At 47.2% G+C, this 22,062-nt stretch overlaps 1 protein-coding gene across 1 annotated transcript in view; it reads left to right on the forward strand.

Moving 5' to 3' along the window:
- The first annotated feature begins 1,090 nt into the window (after window positions 1-1,090).
- Window positions 1,091-22,062, forward strand: part of NOTCH2 (notch receptor 2) — a 126,136-nt gene continuing 105,164 nt past the window's right edge. The window contains exon 1 of the mRNA XM_081120352.1: window positions 1,091-1,431. Coding sequence (XP_080976478.1) covers window positions 1,359-1,431 — 73 coding nt within the window. The 5' untranslated portion in view covers window positions 1,091-1,358. The remainder of the gene's footprint in view (window positions 1,432-22,062) is intronic.

Below are 22,062 nucleotides of genomic sequence, written 5' to 3' on the forward strand. Positions count from 1 at the left end.
GGCTCTCCCTGGGATGCTAAGCTCAGACAAACTTCTGTTGCTGTTTATTTCAGCTCTTCTCTTACACATCACAGCCCACTTGTACCCAAGCCTGGTCACATCCCCCACTCTCCTGCCCTGGAAGTAACCGATATTCTGGTTCTGTTCTTTGACTATATACTGGGCGTATGCATCCATATGTAATATATTGTACTGTTGTGAGAACTTTAAACAGATACATATGGCATACTTTATGCCTCCTTCTGCAACTAGCTTTTTCACTATCGTTTTGTTTTTAAGATGCATCCCTCCAGACATACGTGAACGCAGTCTCTCAAGTGGTGCACGGCATTGCATTTTATAAACGTACCCATTCGTTCGTCTAGGGGCGGGCGTTTGGGTTGTTTCGCGTGTGGGGCTATTGTAAACAAAGTTGCAGTGAATACCCCAAGCTGGTCTCCTTGCCCTTACCCACCTGGCTGACTTTTTAAGCTCCTGCCCTCACGCTGACTCCTCCATGAGAGCCGGCCCTGAACCCCACAACCCACAGCAGCAAAATCCCGGGTCTCAGGAGTAGCTCGTGCCTCGCGCGTCCGCGGGGCCCGTCCATTGTGCGCGCCCGCGAGGGAAGGAGGGAATGAATGAGCCGTGAATGGAGCAGCGCGGCCGGCGCGGCGCGAGGCTCTGTTCCTTTTCAATGGGCTTTGGCGCCCTGCCCCCCATTTCCTTGACAGCCCGGGTCCTCCGCCGCGCTCCCCCAGGGAGCCCGGGAGTGTGTGGGTGTGTGGATGTGGGGGCGATACCTAGCTCCCTGGGCGAGGGCTGGCTGTCCCCGCAAGTTCAAGATCGCGGCGAGCCTCGTGTCTGAAGTTCAGCGCCCGCCGTCGCCAGCGGCCGGGCCGGGCGCGGCGCAGACGCGGCGATGGCGCGGGGGCGCGCGGGTCCCCGCCGCGGGCCGGGGGCGGCCGGGGCGGCCCGAGGGCTCGTAGTAGATCCCTCCGCGCGCGGCCCGGGCCGGCGCTTCTTCCTGCGGGAAACCCCTGGGTGCCGGCGGCGGCGGCGGGGCCCGGGCCGGCGACAGGGGGCGGGGCTTGGGGTGGGAGGAGGCGGCGAGGCGGAAGGACACACGAGGCCGCTTCGCTGCACAGCCGAGAAAGTTGCAGCCAAACTTCGGGCGGCGGCCGAGGCGGCGGCCCGGGAACGGTCGACTCGGGGTTCAGGGAGTGGAGGCACTGAGCCTGAGTTTCGGGGCGCAGCGCGGGGCTGTGAGCCGCGGAAGCAGGAAGAGGGAGGAGAAAGTGGGGGCTCCTCTGTCGGGGACCCCCTCCCCATGTGGATCTGCCCCGGCGGCGGCGGCGGCGGCGGAGGAGACCGAGAAGATGCCCGCCCTGCGCCCGGCTCCGCTGTGGGTGCTGCTGGCGCTCTGGCTGTGCCGCGCGGCCCTCGCGCGTGGTGAGTATCGGGGCCATCGCGCCCTCGGGCCGGGGGTGCTGCCCCCACGCCGCGGTCTGCGGTCCGCCGTCCGCGCCCCGCCGCCCCCGCCTCGGCCGGCCACCTGGGGGGACCCTTCCGTCCCCTCTGCCCGAGAAGGCCGGGCTGGGCCGTCGGCTCGGAGCGAGGCCACTCGCTTCCCGAAAGTTTGGACATCGTGGGGGTCCCCTCCCTGGGCGCGCCCCCTCCCCCGCGCTCCCCGCCGCCCGCTCCCCTCGGCGGGTGGCCCCCCAACACGCCTCCTCGGCCGGGCAGCGAGGCTCAGAAACTCCCTTTCTGAGCACAGACTTCGGGGTGTTGGGCAGCCTTGCCCTTTTGGTTCCGCGTTTCCTGGGGTTGAAGGGGAACCGGGGGCGGGCTGCCGGTGACAAACCATCGCGGCCGCGGGCCGCCGAGAGGCTGAGCGAAGGAATCCAGGTCCTGGCCTGGAGCAGCCGGGGCAGGGCCTCCCGGCGAGTGCGCGCACCTTCCAGCCCGAGCGAGCGTGCCCGGGGCAGGCACGCAGCCGGCGGGTGGGGAGGGTCTGCGCGGGCCAGTGTCGCGCTGCGCCCCAGCCCGGACCCCGGGGCCGCGGCCCCGGCGAGTCCCGTGCGCCGCGCTGCGCCCGAGCCTCTGGAGGCTGGAGGCAGGAGCGCTGGGAAGGCTGGTGTGGCCGCTCGCTGGGCCACATGATTTTAAAAATCTCAACTGCTGTTTATTCTTTCTGAGGCGCGGAGCTCGGGCGCTGTTTCGGAGTTTGTCCAGCGCCAGGAATGTGGTGTGACGATCACCTACTCCTCCAACCTGGCAGCCGAGTTTGCAGCGCTTTTTGGCAGGTTGGGGGTGGGGCACGGGAAGGCGAGGAAAAGTGGAGACTTTGATTCAAAGTGTTTCCTTGAGAAAGCCTCTCTGCGGTTGGATGTTTGCAATAGTTTTTCTGAACAAGGTTGCACCAAGGAAAGGAAATCCAATCTTTTTTTTTTTTTTTTTTTTTTACCCATCTCACCCACAATCACAGATTCCAAATTTCTTCAGACTGTTTAGTGGGAAGAGCTTGGGCTTTTGAGCCCTGCTCTGTAATCCTGGGTTCAAATCCAGCTCTGCTGGATGAACTCAGCAATAAAATGGGAATGAAATTACCCAGCTAATAGGATTAATTAAGAGAGTGTATATTAAACCCGTGGCAGTCAGAAGGTATTCATAAAGTCCTTTCAGGGCAGGGCTGTGCTTTATTTTTTCTGAACTCTCTACTTCCAGTGGGGTGGTGGCTTGTGTATGTTTGCTGAACTGAAAGTAGCCTAATCTGAAGGAATCTTTTTCCTTGACCAAAAAAAAAAAAAAAAAAAAAACAGGTACATGAGCTATGTCTCTTTGCAAAGAAAAGGTTAAGATGATGAACTTCAGAAAAATTTGCTCTTTGCTCACTGTTAACAGGCAGTCGACAGGCCAGTCACAGATGTTTAAAGAGAGCAAGGTGATCACAGTTCTGGGTTGTTCAGCACCAACCAGATCCTTTTAGGAAAGTTCAAATTCCATACACCTCTAAAAATTTCAGAAGTGGGCGCGGCTACTGCGGGGTGATACATCGAGCCTGTTGTTTTGGGGAGCATTTAACAAAGCACAGACGGTGGCACTTTTGCCCTAACTTTTCCTTTGAGTGAGAGCTTTAGCATGAGTGTAGATTTAGAACAGAGACGACTATCAACAGGGGGCCAGTCTGAGGATTACAATCCTTGGTCTACCGTCAACTTGTTTTTGTAAATAACTTCATCTTCATGATCTATAGACTCCTCCCCTGTGAAAGAGAACTGAAGAAATCACCTACTTTAGAGAGTTGGAGGGAGTAATAAAGTGATTGCAGAGTGATTTGCAAAGCTAAGTGTTAAATGATAAGACATATCAAAAATAGAGTTATTCTGACACACAGGGCCTCTTTCATCCTAGGATCTCAGTAGGTAGAGAGATGTCCTCTTTATTTATTTTAAATCCTCACCTGAGGACATGCTGGGAGAGAGAGAGAGAAACATCGATGTGAGAGAGAGACATTGATGTGCTGCCTCACGCAGGCGCCCTGACTGGGACTCGAACCCCAGCCTTTCCGCGCACAGGACAACACTCAACCGACTGAGCCACTCGGGCCGGGCAGATGTCCGCTTTTTTACTTCTGCATTGATGACGTATTGCTATTACTAGCAAGCGTTCAGGCGGACCAGCTGAGTGTCAGTCAGTTAGCCCAGAGGACAAGACTTAGGTATTTTGATTTTTAGGCAGGTGTTCTTCAGATGCTAAACTGTAGTAGGAGAGATTTAAAAACCTGTTTCTTGGTACAAATCTTAAATCTTTTCAGAGTCTGGCAGCGACGCCTTCTTCACTTGTTTTAATCTGTTATTGTGTTTTGCCGAGGTACCGGCAAACACACCCTTCTAAACTTTTGAGTGTAACACACCCAAACCTTTGAGTGTAACACACCCACCCAAACCTTTGAGTGTAACACACCCTTCCAAACTTTTGAATGTTCCTGTATTTGGCTTGTGGCCAGTGGTTAATTTAAACATCACTGGTTTCCTAAGGCAAGGAGCCGTCAACCCATCCGTCGGGTTGTCTAAACAGCTACCCAAGACCACCTTGCTGCTGGTTTTCTTCTGCTCTGCAGTGTGAGGTGACACCCTGGTTTTGCTGCCTGCTAGATAATTTCACAGCTGCATTCATCTCTTGCTTTTAAAAAATATCACAAAGTGCAATTGTGTTTCTTTTTTCAGATGGACATGAAACTATTTCCCTTTTTCTTTCTATATTATTATTCTTTTTTGGGGGGTGGAAAAGGGGGAGGAAGGAGAGTGATTATTTCCAGCCTCTTTTTTTTTGTTTGTTTCCCAATGTTTTGATTTTTAAAACTACTCACCCCCGTCTTCTGCACCACTTTCACTCTCCCGCCCCTTCTGTAGTCTTCTCGTGGCGTGGAGGGGTAGCTTCTGGGTCGCCTGAGTTGTAGCCGCTGATTTTGGGACCTTTAGAAATGTTTAAATTCAGTGGGATATGTTTGGATGCTTCAGAGAAGCCTTGCAAGACATTTTAAAAATATCACACCCACAGAAATTTTATTTTGCCCACAAAATTTGCATCAATCTAGTTCCCAGTCTCAGATGCCATCCCTCGGCCTTTTTATCCTGCCCACTGTCACAGAACAAAGCCCCGCATCCTGGTGCCGTAGAAATCAGCTGGCGTGGTTGTTGGACTCCAGGCCCAGGGATTCCGATACACTGCGTCTGAGCATCGGTGTTGTTCAAGGTTGACAGGTGATTCTAATACAGCAGCTTGGCTGGAACCCACTGGTAGTTCATGACTCTGCCTTCGGGTCTGTGTGTCGGGTTGTTGCTAATTTTAATAATGTCGGGTTGTTGCTGATTTTAATAATTCTCGAGTGAACCTAACCTTAGCCAGCCATTCCAGTGTTTAACCCTCTGTTTGACATACAAGCGATCAAGCGTAAGGCCGCCTCTTCTTGTTGACCTGGGCACGGTGGGGCCCCCTCGTCTCTTCAGAAGGGCTTTATGAATTTGAGTGATATTATTATAAGGTCCCCACCCCTTTTTCTTCTCGGTCATCTCTTTTCCTTCAAGTTTTATTCGTTTATATCCTATTGGACCTTCTACGTATTTGCCCTTAATGGTTTTAGAGTAAAAAACTCTAAGCCATGATTTAGATGAGAATATGAGAGATTTTACATTGTACAGATAGTGTGTTTATGCTCCTCATTTCTTGATATTTCTACCTGGATGTCACAGCTTGAACCTTCCATTTCCCTGCCATCCTTTCCCAGTTCTTTCCCTCCTCGCTCCTTCCCTTTCTCAGCCGATGACTTGAAGTCAAAGGGTTTACTTCCACGTTTCCCTCCCCGTGCATGTGTTTTATACATAACCTGTACGTATCATATTTTGGGAAGATCGCCGGGCCGGGCACCAGACGACGGAATTCTGCCCCAGGTCCGGTGTTAATTCGTCTTGCAGGCTTGTGGGAGGGGGGCTGTGTCAGTCTTGCATCTGCTCAGGTACTTTGTCCATAGTCACTGAGCCAATCGCAACGTTGAGACTAGAACCCTTCTCTTCTGGCCCTCAGTCCGGTGCCTCATTTACTCTCCACACCACTTGCAGCTCTTGTACCAATGAGCTCACGTGCACAGAGCCGCTCAGGACGCCCTCCAGTGCATATTGTCAATGTGTGCTTCTTGAGGAGGAAAGCTTATCCTTTCATTTGTGTGTGTCCTAATTCTCCCACCCCTACCCTAGCACAGAGCCTTGGCCTCTGCAGGGCTGTCAATAAATGTTTGTTCAGCTGAACAACTACGTCTAGTTATTTTCTTATTTTGCACTATGATGGTACTCCAAGTTAAAAAAAAAAAAAATGTAGTATTTGCAAGAGTCATCGTGTACACGTGGGGAAAAACCAAATTTTTCCCTTCCCCAGATATTTTATTTAAACTTGCTATTTTGAATTTCTCTCTCTCTCTCTCTCTGTTTCCTTCTCTCTCTTTTTTGGATCACTTCTGCAATTCATAAAGGTCACTTTGACTTTGGAATTTAGCCTCAAAGGCACTGGCATCCACCCCCTGCCTCTCGGTTGAGTTGCTTCTACTGCTTCCTGTATTACTGTGTTTCTGGGCCAGAAATTTCTATTCTTTTGTTCAGAGTTTTTATACCTCATTGTAATTTGATCATTTTAGGGAACTATTGGAACCATATTTTTAAATTCTTAAAATTAGAATTAACTCCGTTTATGCTTAGATAATTTTTTTTCACTGCGAGTTGGATATTGCAGACTTGTAGTCGACCAAGAGTAAGTACAGTCAGTAAAGGTCATTTTTCCTCCCACCAAGAGAGGTCCCAGAAAACCACCACCACTAATGAAAAACGCTAAAGGCGAGATAATAAATAATTTTTTTTTTTTTTTTTGAGAGAGAGCCATAAAGTGTGCGAGCTCTCTCTGCCATACGGTTTGCTCCTTGAGGGCAGGGACTATGACACATGCATCCCTCTGGCCTACAAAACCCGTCTGGCATGTGCCCAGCCTGCAGACTCAGCAAGCAGCAGGTTTTGGTCACAGCACCTATGACTTCTGCTCTGCCCTTTCCACCCCTGGGATATTCTGGAGGAGAGGCCTAGGGTGAGTCAGGGGTGTGTCTTGATGATCCTTTCTCCTTTGAAGAGACAAGATCAGTGGAAAGCTGACCCCACCTACAGACTTTTATGCTATCTCTTTTTATTAATTAATGGGTAGCTGAAATTTTCCTCCTTCTTGGTCTGTGTGTTGGCAGGAACTTTAAATTTCATCTAGTCCTTCTGCCCATCCCATGCTGGAGGTGACCCTCCTACAACATCCCCGGCAAGAGGCAGCCTGCCTTCTTTCTGCTCGAACACCCCTTGTGATAGACAGACAGCTCCCTGCCTCTGGAGGCAGGTTCCTCCATCTTTTGACAGCTCTAATTCTTTTTTTTTTTTTTTTTAGTATGTTTTTATTGATTTTTTAAAGAGAAGGAGAGAGAGAAACATGGAGAGAGAAACATCCATCGGCTGCCTCCTGCATGCCCCCTACTGGGGATCCAGCCCACAGCTGGAACCGTGACCTCCTGGTTCATAGGTCAACACTCAACCACTGAACCACACCAGCCAGGCGACGGTTCTGATTCTTAAAAAAAAAAAATTTATATTCATCTGTAATCTGTCCTATACTGACTTGCCTCCATCTTCTCAGGAACCTGTCTTCTTATGACTTACGTCTTCTCAGGAATTTGCCTCATGGAATCGTGAGCCTTGTGTGGGTGACAGTATTGGAGAGGGGTGACCCTTTACTGAGCTGGCACCTACCCCTCCTTAGAAGGAGTTAAACCCAGTGAGGAGCATGGAGATGACCCCATCTGGGGTGTTCTCCTGAACATCGTCGTGACCCAGTGGGTCTGGAGTAGTGCCTGAGAATTTGCGTCTTTCAGGAAGAGCCAGGTAACTGTGATATCAGGAAGTTTTGGAATCACTGACGAGCGAATCGGAGGGAGCCCAGGGTTTTCGGTTTAGTTTTTGTCTCTCTGTCCTTTGGCAGTGCTAGAGACATGGGTTGCTTTGACTGGGCCCTGTGGTCATTTTTGCCCCCTGGAAGTTGTTGCTGCTTGCCGAACGCCGAGGTCACTAGACAGAAGGAAGCTGCCTGGGTATCTCCATAAGTTTTATCTATAAAAAAAAGAATCTGCCAACTATCCAAAGCTGTGGGTGTGCTGTGCGACTTGGATGGAAGCCTCCCCGGCCCTTCATCAGAATATTAGCTGCGATGCCGGAACACACAGGTGTCCGCGGCCGCTGGCATCCACCGAGGACGTCTGGCCTTGGCCCTTGGGATGTCTGCTCTGTTAACCCCTGGACACGTGTCAACGTCAGGGGTTTCCTTCAGACGTGTTCGTGCAGAAAGATAAAAAGTCACTCATTCAGGCAGCCCTGCTTTGGGGGCATCTGGGCTGCCGCAGCAACTGGAATAAGAAAACGGAGAATGGAGGAGGAACCCAGGGCCTCTTGAGCAGAACAGAGCAGCCTGCAAGGAGGGGCCCGGGAGTGCTCCTCAGACGGAGGCACTGACGTTGTTGTCTTTGATGGGAAGTGGCTTCGGATCTGAAGGGACACGCTCACGACCTCTGGGTGGGACCAGCTGCGGCTTGGTGGTGGTGGTAGGAGGTTTGCTGGGGATCTGTCCATTTTCTCCAACTCTGCTTGTTTGAGGGGAGTGGCGGCTGTGTGGCAGAAAATACGTGGTGGCCTTAAAAAGAAGAGGCAGGCCAAGAAAGGGGGATGTTAGGAGCAGTAGGTTGGGGACAAGCCAAGCCATTATTGTATTAACTTGTGTATGTTATATCGATACCTGTTTCCGTATAGTATTCTGGTGGGAGCCCTACCTGCTGGCTCTAAGACTGATCATCTTGGTAGCTCTCTGAACGGCGTGTTAGGGAGGACTGTGGTGTGTTTTCACCCTTAATTTGTGTGTTTCCCTTAGCATCACGTGGTAGGGAGCACAGGGTATTTTGTTCTTCCGGATGTGTGGGAATCACTGACCAAGTAGAACATTAGGCTCCCAAGGAGCTGACATCACCGTGGAGCCAAATGAGCACACAATTAGCGATGTGAAGCACAGTCATTTACTCACCTGTCTACACCCTGTAAAAGCAGGTTCCTGCAGTCAGGGTGACTGAGAGCTGTGGGGTCTGGGAGAGCAGGCTCCACGTCCACCCAGGTCCAGCGACCCCCAGCTCACCCCTGCCCGGCTTGTGTGCTGTCTTCCTTTCTCTGCTGTAATTTAGAAATATGAAAACTTGACTTGGGGAAAAGACAAAGACCCCTTTGTCTGGTGAGGGTGTAACTATAAATCTGGCACATGTCGTGGCGTCTATTATGTCTATTAGTGGGTTTGTGGCGAGAGGGAGGGCTGTGTTCTCAGCCTGAGTGCCAAGCCCAATCTAGGACATATTAAGGTGGAAGAATCTTCTCTGGAAAATCTAGTTCCCAGTGACAGCCGCTGAGGGAACTTCTCGTCACAGCCAGGCAGTGACTGAGGTGCGGCACGGACACACCCAGAGTGGCTGCCTTAGGTGGGTGGCATTGGTTAATCACACATCTCCCTCACCCTCTTGTGCTTGTCTTGGCAAAACCCTGTTCTACCTGCTCCTCAGAGTTTGGGCTTTACTAGATAGGATTGAGCAAACTCTTGGGTGGGGGTGTCATTTGACTGTCCCTCGCCACTGTTGAACTGCAGGCCGGTTGCCTTGGTCCAGCGCGGGTGCCCTTAGTCTCCCGGCCGGGCAGCGAGGGGCCTGGGTCTCTCTCCCTCCTGGACCGAAGCACCTTCCCCAGAGGCCGGCCCCGGGGCAGTTTCTGGTCTTCCACTCAGTTCCTTTTGCAGGATGTTGGCAGCTGGGCAGTGGCTCTGGTTCTTTGAACACATCAGCCAAACATCATGCCAAGACAGACTCATTGTCTCACAAAGACAGGTTGGGCCCGAGGGTGTTGCAGAACCTGTCTCCCACCCTCATGGGTATTTGTTCATATGAAGAAAGTGTGTGTGTGTGTGTGTGTGTGTGTGTGTGTGTGTGTGTGTGTCTTGCGAGGGAAGGAACACATGGTGATAATATTTTGATTGGAGTCAGAGATTGTCTCGCTAATAATACGTTGCCTTTTAACAAATCGCATCTCTTTAAAATACAGCTTTGCTTGCTGAATGCAGAGTGTGAGAAGCTGCGGTCACGGCCTGGAGTGCACGGCCCTGTTCCGAGGCAGGCGCCTTTGTAAAGGGTGGCTCATCTTTTCCCTCTTTTTCCTCTCATCCCTCTTTCGGGAGGGGATTCGGGAAGGCTTTCCGCCTCAGAGGTGAAATAGCCCATTTGAACTAGCACCTAACAGGGAGAGGTTGCCACGTGGGCGCACGTATGCTGACCCGAGACTCAAATAAGAACGCTCGACTACAGTTCGCTCGCTGTACATTCTGCTGCGTCTTTTAATATGTATAGTTAGAAAACTAGATAGTGCTAAGGTGTTAAGTTCTCAAAATGGTAGACGTGGTAAGCTGCAAAGCAACTTTTGCTGAATTCTTTGCTTTCACATGCTTTTTGTGGGCCCAGAAAGTGTTGAGACTCACTGAAGTTTTAGGGTATTTCGATTAGTGCTTTCTTTGTATTGTGTTTTTCTTTGCTGTGACTCTGCCTTGACTTGCTAGATCTTCTTTCTTTGGAAACATTAAGGACATTTACTTTATTACAATATTTAAAGTACTTTTTAATCTTCATGAGGATTATTAGAGAAAAAAACATATTCTGTGAATGGTGCAAGTCTTTGGCCTTATGTTACTATTTAAAGTAAGTAACAATATATCCTGGCTCCTGTGACACAGGCCCTCTAAGAGATTTGGGGAAAATGGTTGTAGCTACAAACAAATATTGTAACATTTGAAGGTAGGTTTACATAACAGCATCATTTCTTAAGTTTACACATAATTAAGTCATCTGTATTTTGTTGATTTTCTCTGGCACCTGTACAATATTTGCAGAGCAGCTGGTGGTGGTGCTGGTATTTTACTGTTCATATTTTGGTGTACATCTTTTGGTCTTTTTTCCTACCTTTAGTTTTAAAAAGTTGATTCATAAGATATATGCAATTTTGTTCTGCCTTTCTTCGGCAGTTGTAAATATTTTTCATAAATGGAATTTTAATACTTAAGTAATATTCTAATTAATAAGTTTACTATGTTCTGATCATTCCCCTTTGGTTTGCTTGCATATTTGGTTGGTTTCATCTTTTTCTTTTTTTTTTCCTGTATAAATGATACTGATCATTTTCATATAGAAAGAAATTTCCCTCTTTAGGAATTTTTTTTTATTATTAAGTTAGATTTCCAGAAGAGACATTAATATGTCAAAGAGAGTGATTTTTAAAAATCAGGAAACAGGATTTTAAAAAATCAGGAAAACATAAGAGAAAATTAAGACGTCCAATAATCCCACCATCTCCAACCCAAACCCACGGTAAATATGTTAATACATTTCATTGTTTTTCTGTCTATTATTGTAACTGGGATTTTAAAGTACATATAGTTATTTCCCCACATCTGTGTGTTCTTTAAGAATGTGGTTTTAAAGGCTGCGTATTGTTCTACCTTGAGAATCTACTATATTTTATTTAAATTGAAATTATTTATAGTTTTCTATTGTCATAGTTACAAATGATGCTATGATGAAACGTTTTGCATATAACCCTCTGTAGGAATATTTATTTCATTAACATAAACTCCCAGAAGTCAAATTGTTGTATCTGTCAGAGAGTATGGACCGTTCTCTGGCTTTTGACACCCGCTGCCAGGTTCCCTTCCATAGAGCCGGATCAGGTTATACCTCGCTCAGCATGTGAGCATCGCCAGCCACCGTCAGCGCTGGTGTTATTTTGAAAACGCTCTACCAATTTGGATAAGTGGTAAACGCTACTTCTGCCTGATTTGCCTCCCTGACTTCGGCGACGATGAGTGTTTTTTCACATGGCCAGTGGCCCATTTGTGTTGTCTTTTATTGACTTATTTTGGCCAATTGTTTCTTTTACCCGTCAAGGTGTTTATTTTTGGTGACTGATTTGAAAAAGCTCTTTCAATATTAAGTGTATTAGTCTTTTGTCTATCGTAAATATTGTACAACCGGTCTGGACAGGTCAATTACATAGTATAAAATTGCTTACCAGTGTGGATATAAAATTCATTTATTTTCTAGGTTAAATTTTTTTTTTTAATCTTTCGATTTCTAATGAGCTTGGTCAATTTTCTGTGTAATTTGTTAACTGGAATTTTCTGTAGCTACTTTATAATTCTAATCTGACTATATCATACATCAATAAACTGTCAGTTGTCTGTGCCCAGGAAATGCACATTTACTTTAATACTTAATAAAAGGATACTGGAGGAAAACAGTCGCTTCTGGAGCCAAAGATGTGATTTTGGGTGGGTGGAGGGTCACCTGCCTCTGCCCTGTCTTCCTCGATTTCCAAGGTTGTGGAGGTCGCATCCCCGAAAGGCAGGCCTAATGCACCACTGAGTCTGACATTTAACCTAATCCATCTTTGTAGGTACAGCGGCCTAGCCAGTCGGTGTGGTCAGACAACAGGGTGACTCAGACTCCCTCCCCCTCCCTCACCAAATTGATTAGTTGTGGGACAGAGCTGACTGAATCAACCTGTCCTTTTGGCACCCCGTGGACACCACCTGTTTTTCCCATTCCTCCCTCCAGCCTCCCACCGCCCTGGCGCAGCGCTGTGCACACAGTGGGTAGGAGATCAGTGTTGTTGCTGAAGAATGTTGCAATAAAAAGGAGTAGATTGCCTTTTTTTTTTTTTTTTTCACGTTTGTGTGTTCTTAAGACACCCCGCTGCTTTTGACATTAAGAGCTCCAGCTGAACTGCTCTGTGCAGAAGCCCTGCAGGTCTTAAGTGTTTGATTCAGAGTAATATCAGGCACTGTGAATGCTTTCTTAAGTATTATTGGAATTTACTGGGCTGGTTGTTTGCCAGCGGTTACCATATTTAGCATGAGGAGACCTGGGGAACAAGGAAATGCAGATTTCTGGACATTTTTGACCAACCAAAGAAGGAAAAAAAACCTCTCTTGAGAGATGGAGACTTTTCTTTAAAGGCTTAATGAAGCGAGTACAAGTTAGAGTGAGATTCCGGTTGGTGTCCCGTCCACAAAATTAACTTACGGGTGATGCTAAACGAGATTTGATAGGGAAGCTTTTTCCCACCCTGAAGCCTAACACTGCTTCTGGGGGGAGCTGGAGAACGCTCAGGCCTAGGCTGTGCCCGAGAGGCTTCCTCGGCGAGGGACGCCGCTGGTTACCGTCAGGTTGATGGGCATTAGGCTCCTCTCCCTCCTGAAGGCCGACTGGGTTTCTGCTTTGTCATGGTCCGAATTTATTTTGGCCCAGTCCTTTCCTACACCCTACTTTTGGAAGCACCAGCCTTCCCTCCATGGCTTGAACTTTCTCGGCCTCAGTTTTTCCGTTTTAAAGACGAAGACAGCATTTGGAGGGACCCGTCGATACCATGAACATAAAGGTAATTTTTATAAAGTAAAACGACCCCAGCGTGTTCGTAGCAGGGCAGAGTTTACAGGGCACTCGCCCGCCGGTTGCCTCTGACCCTCACAAAACGTTGGTGGGAACTGAGCCTCGGAGAGGGGTTAGTTGACTCCCATAGCGTTGTTTAGCCCTAGAGAACGAGTGGCAGAGCTGGGCCTTAAACTTGTGGTTTGACTTTTAAACCTCAGCTTGATTTTTTTGTGTGTGTGTCAGATTCTTCCTATGTGTTTGTGATTCCTCTAGGGGCTTTACGTGCATTTCCTCACCTAGGTCAACGGCTGCCCTGGAGATGGACAGCAGTTACCTATATAACAGTAGCTTCAGGTATTGGGGTGAATCTCGTGGTCAGTGAGGGATGGAGCCAGGATTCAAATCCAGGGCCTGTAGGGGCTAGCTGTTAGGAATCGTTTGCGTCTTCTGAATTCATAAGGAATGGGTGGTATTCGTTGACCAATGGACCTTGCCTTCTCTCAGTTGATTTCTGCCACCGGGACGAGCACACTGAATTTGGGTTGAGAAGAGAGGAGTTCCTGTGAAGGATGACTCTTTGGGCCACAGCCATGGGCCTTTCAGAGGGCTGCTGGCAGGAGCAGCGGCCGATGCCTGAGGGCTCTGCTTGGGGACATTCCTGTGTGTGTTTCTGGAGAGTTCTCACTGCGAGGGAGTGGTCAGCTAATGGGGAAGGAGGGCGGGGGTACTTAGAGTCCTGGTTCGAAGTGTACTAGCCCTGTGTCCTTGGGCAAGTTTCTTAAGCACCCTGTGCCTCAGTTCCATGATTTATGAAGTGGAGAGAATAGCGTGTACTTGTTAGGGCTGTTAGGAGGGTTAAATAAGTCAGTAAGCGTTAAACTCCTAGTCCAGGACTTGCACATAGCAAGGGGGCAGTGAGAAGTAGGCGGCGGTGGGGGTGGTGGTATTTTATGTCGCAGGGTGGGCGGGCTTTTTATTGCATGTAAATTGTTCACTGGTTTCTGGTGACCCTATAACTATTTAGGGGTATTGTATTTTAGTCTGTTCCCTTAATGGGGTATACTTCCAATTTAAATTTTTTTTTTTGGTCTATTATAAAAATTGCAGAGATAGGTGTTCAATTATTTCCCTATTATTGATTAACCAGACATTTGTGATTGGATCTTATGTTTAGTACAGAAACTGATTTTTTTTTTCTGAGGTATAGCTTGAGGACAATATCAGGTCCCACACTTTTGCTCCCCAGTTTCCTGTGTTATGACAGACATCATGGGCCATCCACTGTCACCATGTGGAACAGTAGCCTGAAGCCAAACTAGTTGATGTTTTAATTAGCCTTACAGCACTTACTGGGCTCTCTCTGTTTGATATTTTGAAATAATAAAAATATCCCATGGTCTGTTATTAAAAGTCCAGGGACTTCTGGAGATTTGGGGATCTCAGGCTGGGAGCCACCCGTGTAGTCCATCCTTGTTTGACTGGTGAGGAAACCAAAGCCCAAAGAAGTGAAGTCACTGGCCAGAGGGCCTAGAGCGAGGTCAAGGTTGGGGCCAGAATCCAAGCTTTTGTTTTCTAGCCCAGCGATCTTTCCTCAAATGATGTATCGATATGTCAGCCCTCTGTTTTTGGAAATCTGAAAACGGAACAGTGGAGGAGTGGGAAGGGTGGGGGAGAGGAGGAGTGTGGCCATTATCTGTGGAGCTTGTCAGCCGCGGCGGAGAGAGTATTCACCTGTGAGCCCCTCCCTGACCCGTTGGACGCCTTCGCCGTGGTTAAGACGACCCAGCAGGGCTGGTGTCATTAGTGATTCAGAATTGGATTAGCCAAAACTGGTGGAGTTACTTTCTCAGAAAAGGGTTTCATATTTTCACATTTGTTTCCTCTGACAGTTTGCTTAGTCTCAAGTTCTGGCAGCCTTGAGTAGATGGTCGTCAGGCTTTTTTGGTTTTGTTATAGGACAAAACTCCAAATTTTATTTTGCCGATTTAGTAAACTGTCTTCTTCCTACCACTCCCTCCTGCTCCCTCTATAATTATTGCTAAGACTTTGTTTTTCACTTGTGGGAGTGCTAGGAAAGGGTTTCTTTTATGGTCTGAGATATTTATAATTATGCGTAAGCACGCTGTTTACATAAAATGTGTGTGGTGATATGTTAACCCATATACCCTTCAGACACTTAAAATATTTTTCAATAATTTCAGTCTTTACAAAAAAGCAGCTGACGCCACTTCCAGTCGATGAGGAGGTGACACTAAGGATGGCAGTATTTGAGTGTAATTAATAGAGATAAATGTGGTGGTCACTTTGGAGGAGCTGGGAGTATTGGCATGAAAGCTGACCAGGCCATGCCTCCTGTCACTAGAGTGAGCGAAGCAGACCTGGGAGCTTATCAGATGGAGCAACAGCTTCCATAGGCCGAGAGCTTGTTATGTGACTGATGCCTGGGAAGAAAGTCCCTCACCCGCTCCTCTGGTCCTCACCGCAGGTGCTGCGATGCCCGTTTCCTGGGGGGCTAAGGGCGCCCCCCGCGCCCGGCCTGCCCCCTCCCCGACTGCAGGGCCCCCTCTCGCCCGCCCTCAGCAGTGCCACCGTCCGCGGCCCCGCGGGTGAAAATGCGCCTGCGGATTTACTAGTATTTTGCGTACTACACCGACTTAAGGTTTACTCTTTTTCACAGCTTTCCTCTGAAGGCACATCTGCATAATATGGAAATGATTTAAACATCAAAATTCCGTTTCGAGGAGCTGCAGTTTTTCCCCAAATCTTCCTGAAAGGGAAGGAATGGGTTTATGTTCGTCGCAATCCAGGGGAAGGTATTCCGCGTTTCCTTCCCCGTTAACATCTTGATCCTAAAAGGAATTCTTTGGTAGATTAGGAACCCTTTTTATTTTATTTTTCCTTTTAAATAAAAAGCATTTTGAAAGATTGAGAATGGCGATCCAGAGTCGTATTTGCGCCGGCTTTTCGAGTGACAGGTCGCGGTTTCCTGACTGCACGCGCGTCCTCGTACCGGTCCGAGGATGCCGGGGACCGTGTCACATGTCCGGATGCCTCCACGTGTGGACAATGGACACAGCCGGTTACTCACACTGCCCGGGACTAACCCATCTGGGCCTGGGGACCTTGGGATTAGCCGGGTGCAGCCTTTCTACACATATTATTATAGAAAAAGCGTGAGGGCAACCTTGGTTTTTCTTTTCGGGGAACCTTTCCCTTAGTATTATGTCCTTTGTTACTGAAAATTGATGGTTGTCTGTACTAATACATGAGAGAAGTATGTTTGATACCAGCAGATAATCCCTTCTGTTTTAAAATACAGTGAGACACTTGGTTCCTTGCAAACACCCTGGACTTCCTCTTTAAGGTTTAGTTGTTTTTAGCCACCAGTTGAATGCCCAGGGATACTGAGGATAATGAAAGAGACACATGACAGTGAAAGTGGATTGTTTTGTTTTGAATTCTCTCTTGGAACCGCTTTTTGATACCCTGTGTTTTGGTTTTTACTTTAGCACAGCTAGTGAGTTTTGGAACCAGCTAGACCTGGCTCTGATTCTCAGCTAAGGATATTGGGCAAGTCACTTCACTTCTCTAAGTCTCAGTTCCCTTGTTTATGTAACGATAATAATAGTAGTAGGACCTAGCTTGCAGAATTATTTGTAAATGTTGGAAAAAACATTTAATTGCATGGTTCTGAGCACAAAATAGGCGGGGCCCCCCAGAGTTTGAACTTCACTAGCCTCATGGTAATTCCCCCATTTGGAAGATGTAGGCTGGGAATACTTGTCTCGAGACCTCCTTGTTTCAGGTTTCTTTCAGTGATTCCTTTTAGGCTCTGCTCCATTGCCAAGGCAAGATTTTGGGTTGCCTAAAAAACAGAGTAAAGCATGACTGTCTAGTAATTTCAAGTTTATAGATTAACTGCCTGTGAATTAAAACACTCCTGTCTGCTGGTAGTTTGCAGCATCTTGCGTCTTTCACGTCAGATGCAACTAATTCATAGGAAAAAATTATTTAGTGTTTCAGATCAAAGCTGGAGAACTCTTTCAATAAGGAGATCTACTCGGTCGGCTTATTTGTTTCGATCTTTCACCCCTGAGTCTTCATGGAAATCAGGTTTGAAATGTTAGAAGCAGTTGGTTTTCAGCGTTGGGAAAGCTTATCTAATCAGGCATGTGAAGTGGCCTATGTCGGATTTCTGTGCCAGAGAAGGCTAGGGGCGGTGGAGGAGATTATCACTCTTGCTTGTAATTCCTGAGCATTGTTGAGACACTAGGAGAGCAGTGGGGAAGTTCGAAAAAATTTTTTGAAGTTGGTTACAGTAGCCCAACACGCATGCATCTCCCATCCGCCATTTGAGCTAGTCTTATAATATAGGTATATGTTACCTAATTTGAATCAGGTAATTAATAGTTTATCATTTGGGGGCTAGATGATAAGGATTTTTTTTTTTTTACAGAATTTAGGATTGGGAATTTTACATAAAAGAATATTTGACATTGAATTGTGCTTTCCAGTTTATAATCACTTGTCCAAACATGATTTTACTTGAGCCACCAATGAACTCTGCTAAGGAAGGAGGTTCCAGTGATATTATTTTACAGATGAGAAAAATAAGTCTCAGATAGCTTACGGGAATTCCTCTAGCTCACGCGGGACAATATGGCAGAGCCAGGATTAGAACCCAGACCCTGACTCCTAGGGCAGTAATTCTTGTGTCATTTTACTGCATTGCTTCCTCCACGATGTCCCCACATCTGAATTCTCTTCCCCGTGAGGTGAAGGGCTTCTCTACCCTTCTGTTTGATCAGCTGTGTCAGCCCTGAAGCAGAAGGTGAGGATTCTCTCCCCAGATGGGCCACTGGCTTTTCTTAACACGATTCTATGCCTGCAGGAACCAGTTGTCCTTGTTGCCTGGACAGGATGTTCCAAAATTAAAAAGCCTGGAGCCTGTGGCTAACTGAGCTTAACCCATCACGACTTCCGCAAGTTCTGCCGGTCGGTCCACAATGCCACGTTCGTGCACCTGCCCTTTACGTGCTCTCATGCCTCTTTCTTACCTTTCCTCAGCTGTTTTTAACGTCTCATGCCTTAATTCTTCCTGAGTGGCCCGAAGCAACTTTGCTGTTCCTTAAAGTTTAAGGTCCCTCAAGAGCACACAGCTCGGGCTGCTGCTCAATGTAGTTTCATTTCATAGCCCTTGGCATTCCTCTCCTGAGCATCGTAACCTTAAACTGAAGCAGCATGGGAATTGTGTATACGGACAGGCATGTCCGTATTGCACTGCCCTCTGTGTAAGTGCATTTCAGCATTTCGTCTTTCCTTGTCATCAAAATGAGGAAATAGAAAATGTTTTGTTATGGTAGCTTTACACATACACCCACAAGGAAATGCGTAGCTAGCTTCTGTGGGAACGGTAACTGATACATTTCAGGGAAGAAAAGGCATGTTGGGTAAAAGGTTAACCCTGCCAAGTGTTCATGGGGAAAGAAAACCGATCGAGCTCACACGTTGCACTTCGGTTCAGCTTGCGAAGCCTGAGGCTGCCAACTTGTGCGAGTGCATCTGTCTGTCCGTGTGTGGAAAGCAGGCCGGCCTTTCCACAGAGCGTGTCTCCCAAGTTGTGCCGCTCATTCAAGGGGCCGTCTCGGCCAGCGTTCTTCCGGGCGTGCGGTGCAGGACAGCTTATTGCAAGTTGAAGGTTGGACACCTTAATGTCAGCAGGATGCTCAGCGGCCCATGTTGACTCCTCCAGCGATCCAGCTGGCCAGGCCCCGTGGTCAGCTGAGAGCTTCTTTGAAGGCCACTTGCCATGTAGCCAGACTGCGGCCGGGCACCTCTCTCCCTCGGAAGAATGTGGCACTTGCCTATCGTGAAAGCTGGGATTCCCCATTCCCCTTCGTCCTGAGAGCTTCGATAGCAGGGTTGCTCCTGAGGCACGCAGGGCATCCAGAATGCTTATAACTTGTTCATAGACAATTACATGTGGATTCTATTTTTTTATTTATGACAGGTTGAAATTAATAGACTTGTTAGAGTCACTGCAGTAAAGGAATATTTATGGTAAAGTCTCAGATTTCAGATTTGATGATGTGAATATTTGAATTAAACAAACATTGCTGCTGTGTGTGTGTGTTGCGAGGAAGAAACTTTTTAGAACTATTTTTTAAAAAAATATTTTGTAATACTGCCTATTCTCAGTTGGCAGAAAATAACTATCCAGAATGTTGCTCAGGTCTAGTGAGAAGATTTAGGGAAGTTGTAACTAGCCTAATAACTATCCGTGGAGTGACATAGATTGACACACCCAATTACACAAGACCTGACTCTGAGAACTGTTGATGTGCAATCGTCCCATCAGCATCTGGTCGTTGTTATCAGCGAGAGTAATGGCTCCACTGTTTCTTTGGGGCCCTGTGAAAAGACAGTGTACCCCTGGTAAAGGGGAAGTCGGACTTGACAAAAACATAGCCCTTGTTTGTTCCCAAACTTCTCTTTAAATATACCCTTATGTGAAATTTTGAAGTAATTCACGTTATTTATTGTTTTTCATAAATTTTCCTCCTTAAATGCCATGTCTTTCCAGCTCAAGTTTTTGCCAACCCAAACCAGGAATGGCCAAGGTACCCTGGGTCATTTTTGTACCATATATCTTCGTCATTGGAGAGTCGTCACGTCTGTGGTTTCCTGCTGCTGTATGTGTACAAAAGAAGTCAGTATCTATTCTGGTTTATACTTAATGTTCCAAATGCTTTCAGGCCACTTCTGAGCACTGTCTAATAAAAATCATTTTGGCCACTGTGAGTGGGAGGGAAGGAATTAGTTCACAGGAATAAGTTTGCATGTGGAGAAGATAATACCTAATAGTTTGCACTGTCTAAGCACTTTCATGTGCTGTATCTCTTTTACTAGGCTGTGTATTCATTTGTGGAGACTGAGGCAGAGACCCTGTGAGACCTAATCCGAAGTCACCCTGTAGGTACCAGGGCAAGCTGGAGAACCGAGGCCAGCTTGGTGTGTAACTGGATGATTATTTTATTGGCAGAAATATGGAATCTTTCTGTTTTTAAAGGGTACCCTTTTGCCCTTGGAAGGTATGTTAGCAATTCTTTCCATAGTGGAAAGAAGACAGTTATTTTTTTCCTCCCTTTTGATAAAAATCATTGAGTTTTCTCCAAATCTTGTGTTGTTTCTAGCGAGAGCCTGATGGCACTGCAGGGCTTCTAAGGGACCCTTTGGGAAATTAAGGTTTTATAGAAATTAGCAAGCTTTTCCATGGTTTTCTGAAGGAGCAGACTCAGTCTAGTGATACAAATGTGTTCTTTCATTTATCAACACATTACAGCACATTAATTTATCAACACATTAATTTTGGAGTTTTAATATTTACCTTCTCCCTGAAGTATATATCTGTGCACAAAAGGGATGCTCAGTATTTGTCATTCATTTGGCCGGTGGGGAAATGTGTGGCGAGTATCGGTAGAGCAGTGCCATGTAACTTCAGTGCCAAGGTGGTTGTGTGCAGACTGGCTGTGACACCTAGCTCATCTTTGGAGAAGTGCTGTAGAGTTTCAGGAAGCACCCTGAGCCTGGGGCCGGAAGTCCTGGTATGGGACAGTGTGAGTCCAGGGAGCATGCTTAGCTAAAAGACCATTTAAGAAATAGATTTTGCATTTCTTTTAAGAGTCGGGCCTTGTGCTGAATGTTGGGGTGGTTGTTTCAAAGGCCTTCTTTGTCTAGTTTAGGCTCCTGTTGGTGAGCTGAGGAGAAGCAATTCTTGAGAACTTTCCTTGGAGGTTATAGCTGGCTCTAAAGAGTCTTGATTGGCTTAGATGAGTAACCAGTCCCTAGGACTCATGAACTTCCCAAGAGTCCCTTTGGCTGTACATGTAGCTCCCTGGGATTGTGTATGGTTTCAAGTCATCATGTTTTGGAATAGTGGCTTTCAAACTTGATTGTGCATCAAGTTTTGGAGGGTTTGTTAGAACACAGACTGCTGGGCCCACGCCCAGGGGTCCTGATTCTGTAGGCATGGAGGGGGACCTGGTAATTTTTATTTCTGACAAGTTCCCAGGTGATGCTGCTGCTGTTTGGGGAACTATACTTTGAGAACCATAGAGCTGGAGCAATTTCAGGTGTTTGAATTTTAGGGCAGAGGGAGCTATGCAAGTTTGGCTGGAATTTTTTTTTTCACAGCTCTCCCAGTGCACAGAGGAGAGCTTCCAGATGTATTAATTAATTCATTCAACAAATATGTGAGTCTCCACTATGTGCCAGGCACTGTTCCAGTTGTTAGGGGATACTGTGAAGAAAGCACACAAAAATCCCTTCGTTGGTAGAACTTCAGGGAGCACAGGCCAGGATTAACCTGGTATCAGTCCTGCTAGTTACTGAAGCTTGCAGATGAGCCTGTTCTTTTTCCTAGCTCCCTTCCACTTATTTTACTTTCTTTTGGAATCTTTGCATTTAGTAATAATGACACTGCTGTTATTAATCATCGCCATAACTTTTTAAAAAATATATTTTTACTGATTTTTAGAGAGAGAGATAGAATCATTGATGAGAGAGAAACGTTGACGGGCTGCCTCCTGCACGCCCCCTACTGGGCATCAAGCCTGCAACCCGGGCATGTGCCCTGACTGGGAATCGAACCAGCAACCTCTTGGTGCATGGGATGACGCTGAACCACTGAGCCACACCAGCGGGGCCATCACCATAGCTTTTGATTCCATGCTTATTCTGTTAGACATAGTGCAACCAAGCACTTGACATTCATTACCCTTTTAATTTTCCGAACCACCCTGGTGGTTTCATCTTGATCTAAAAGATGAACTTTGAAAGGGTTGGTAACTTCCCCAAGATTATGCCGCCAGGCAGTGGAGCCAGGCCTGTCTGCCTGCAAGGCCACACTCTTTATAACTACCATGCGTTTGCTAGTCCAGTGTTTTTAAGCTGCAGACTGGCGACTAGTGGGTCATGAAACCAGTTTGGTAGGTCTCAACCAGCAC

The sequence above is a fragment of the Miniopterus schreibersii genome, assembly GCF_964146895.1.
Source record: "Miniopterus schreibersii genome assembly, chromosome: 19".
NCBI classification, from domain to species: Eukaryota; Metazoa; Chordata; class Mammalia; order Chiroptera; family Miniopteridae; genus Miniopterus; species Miniopterus schreibersii.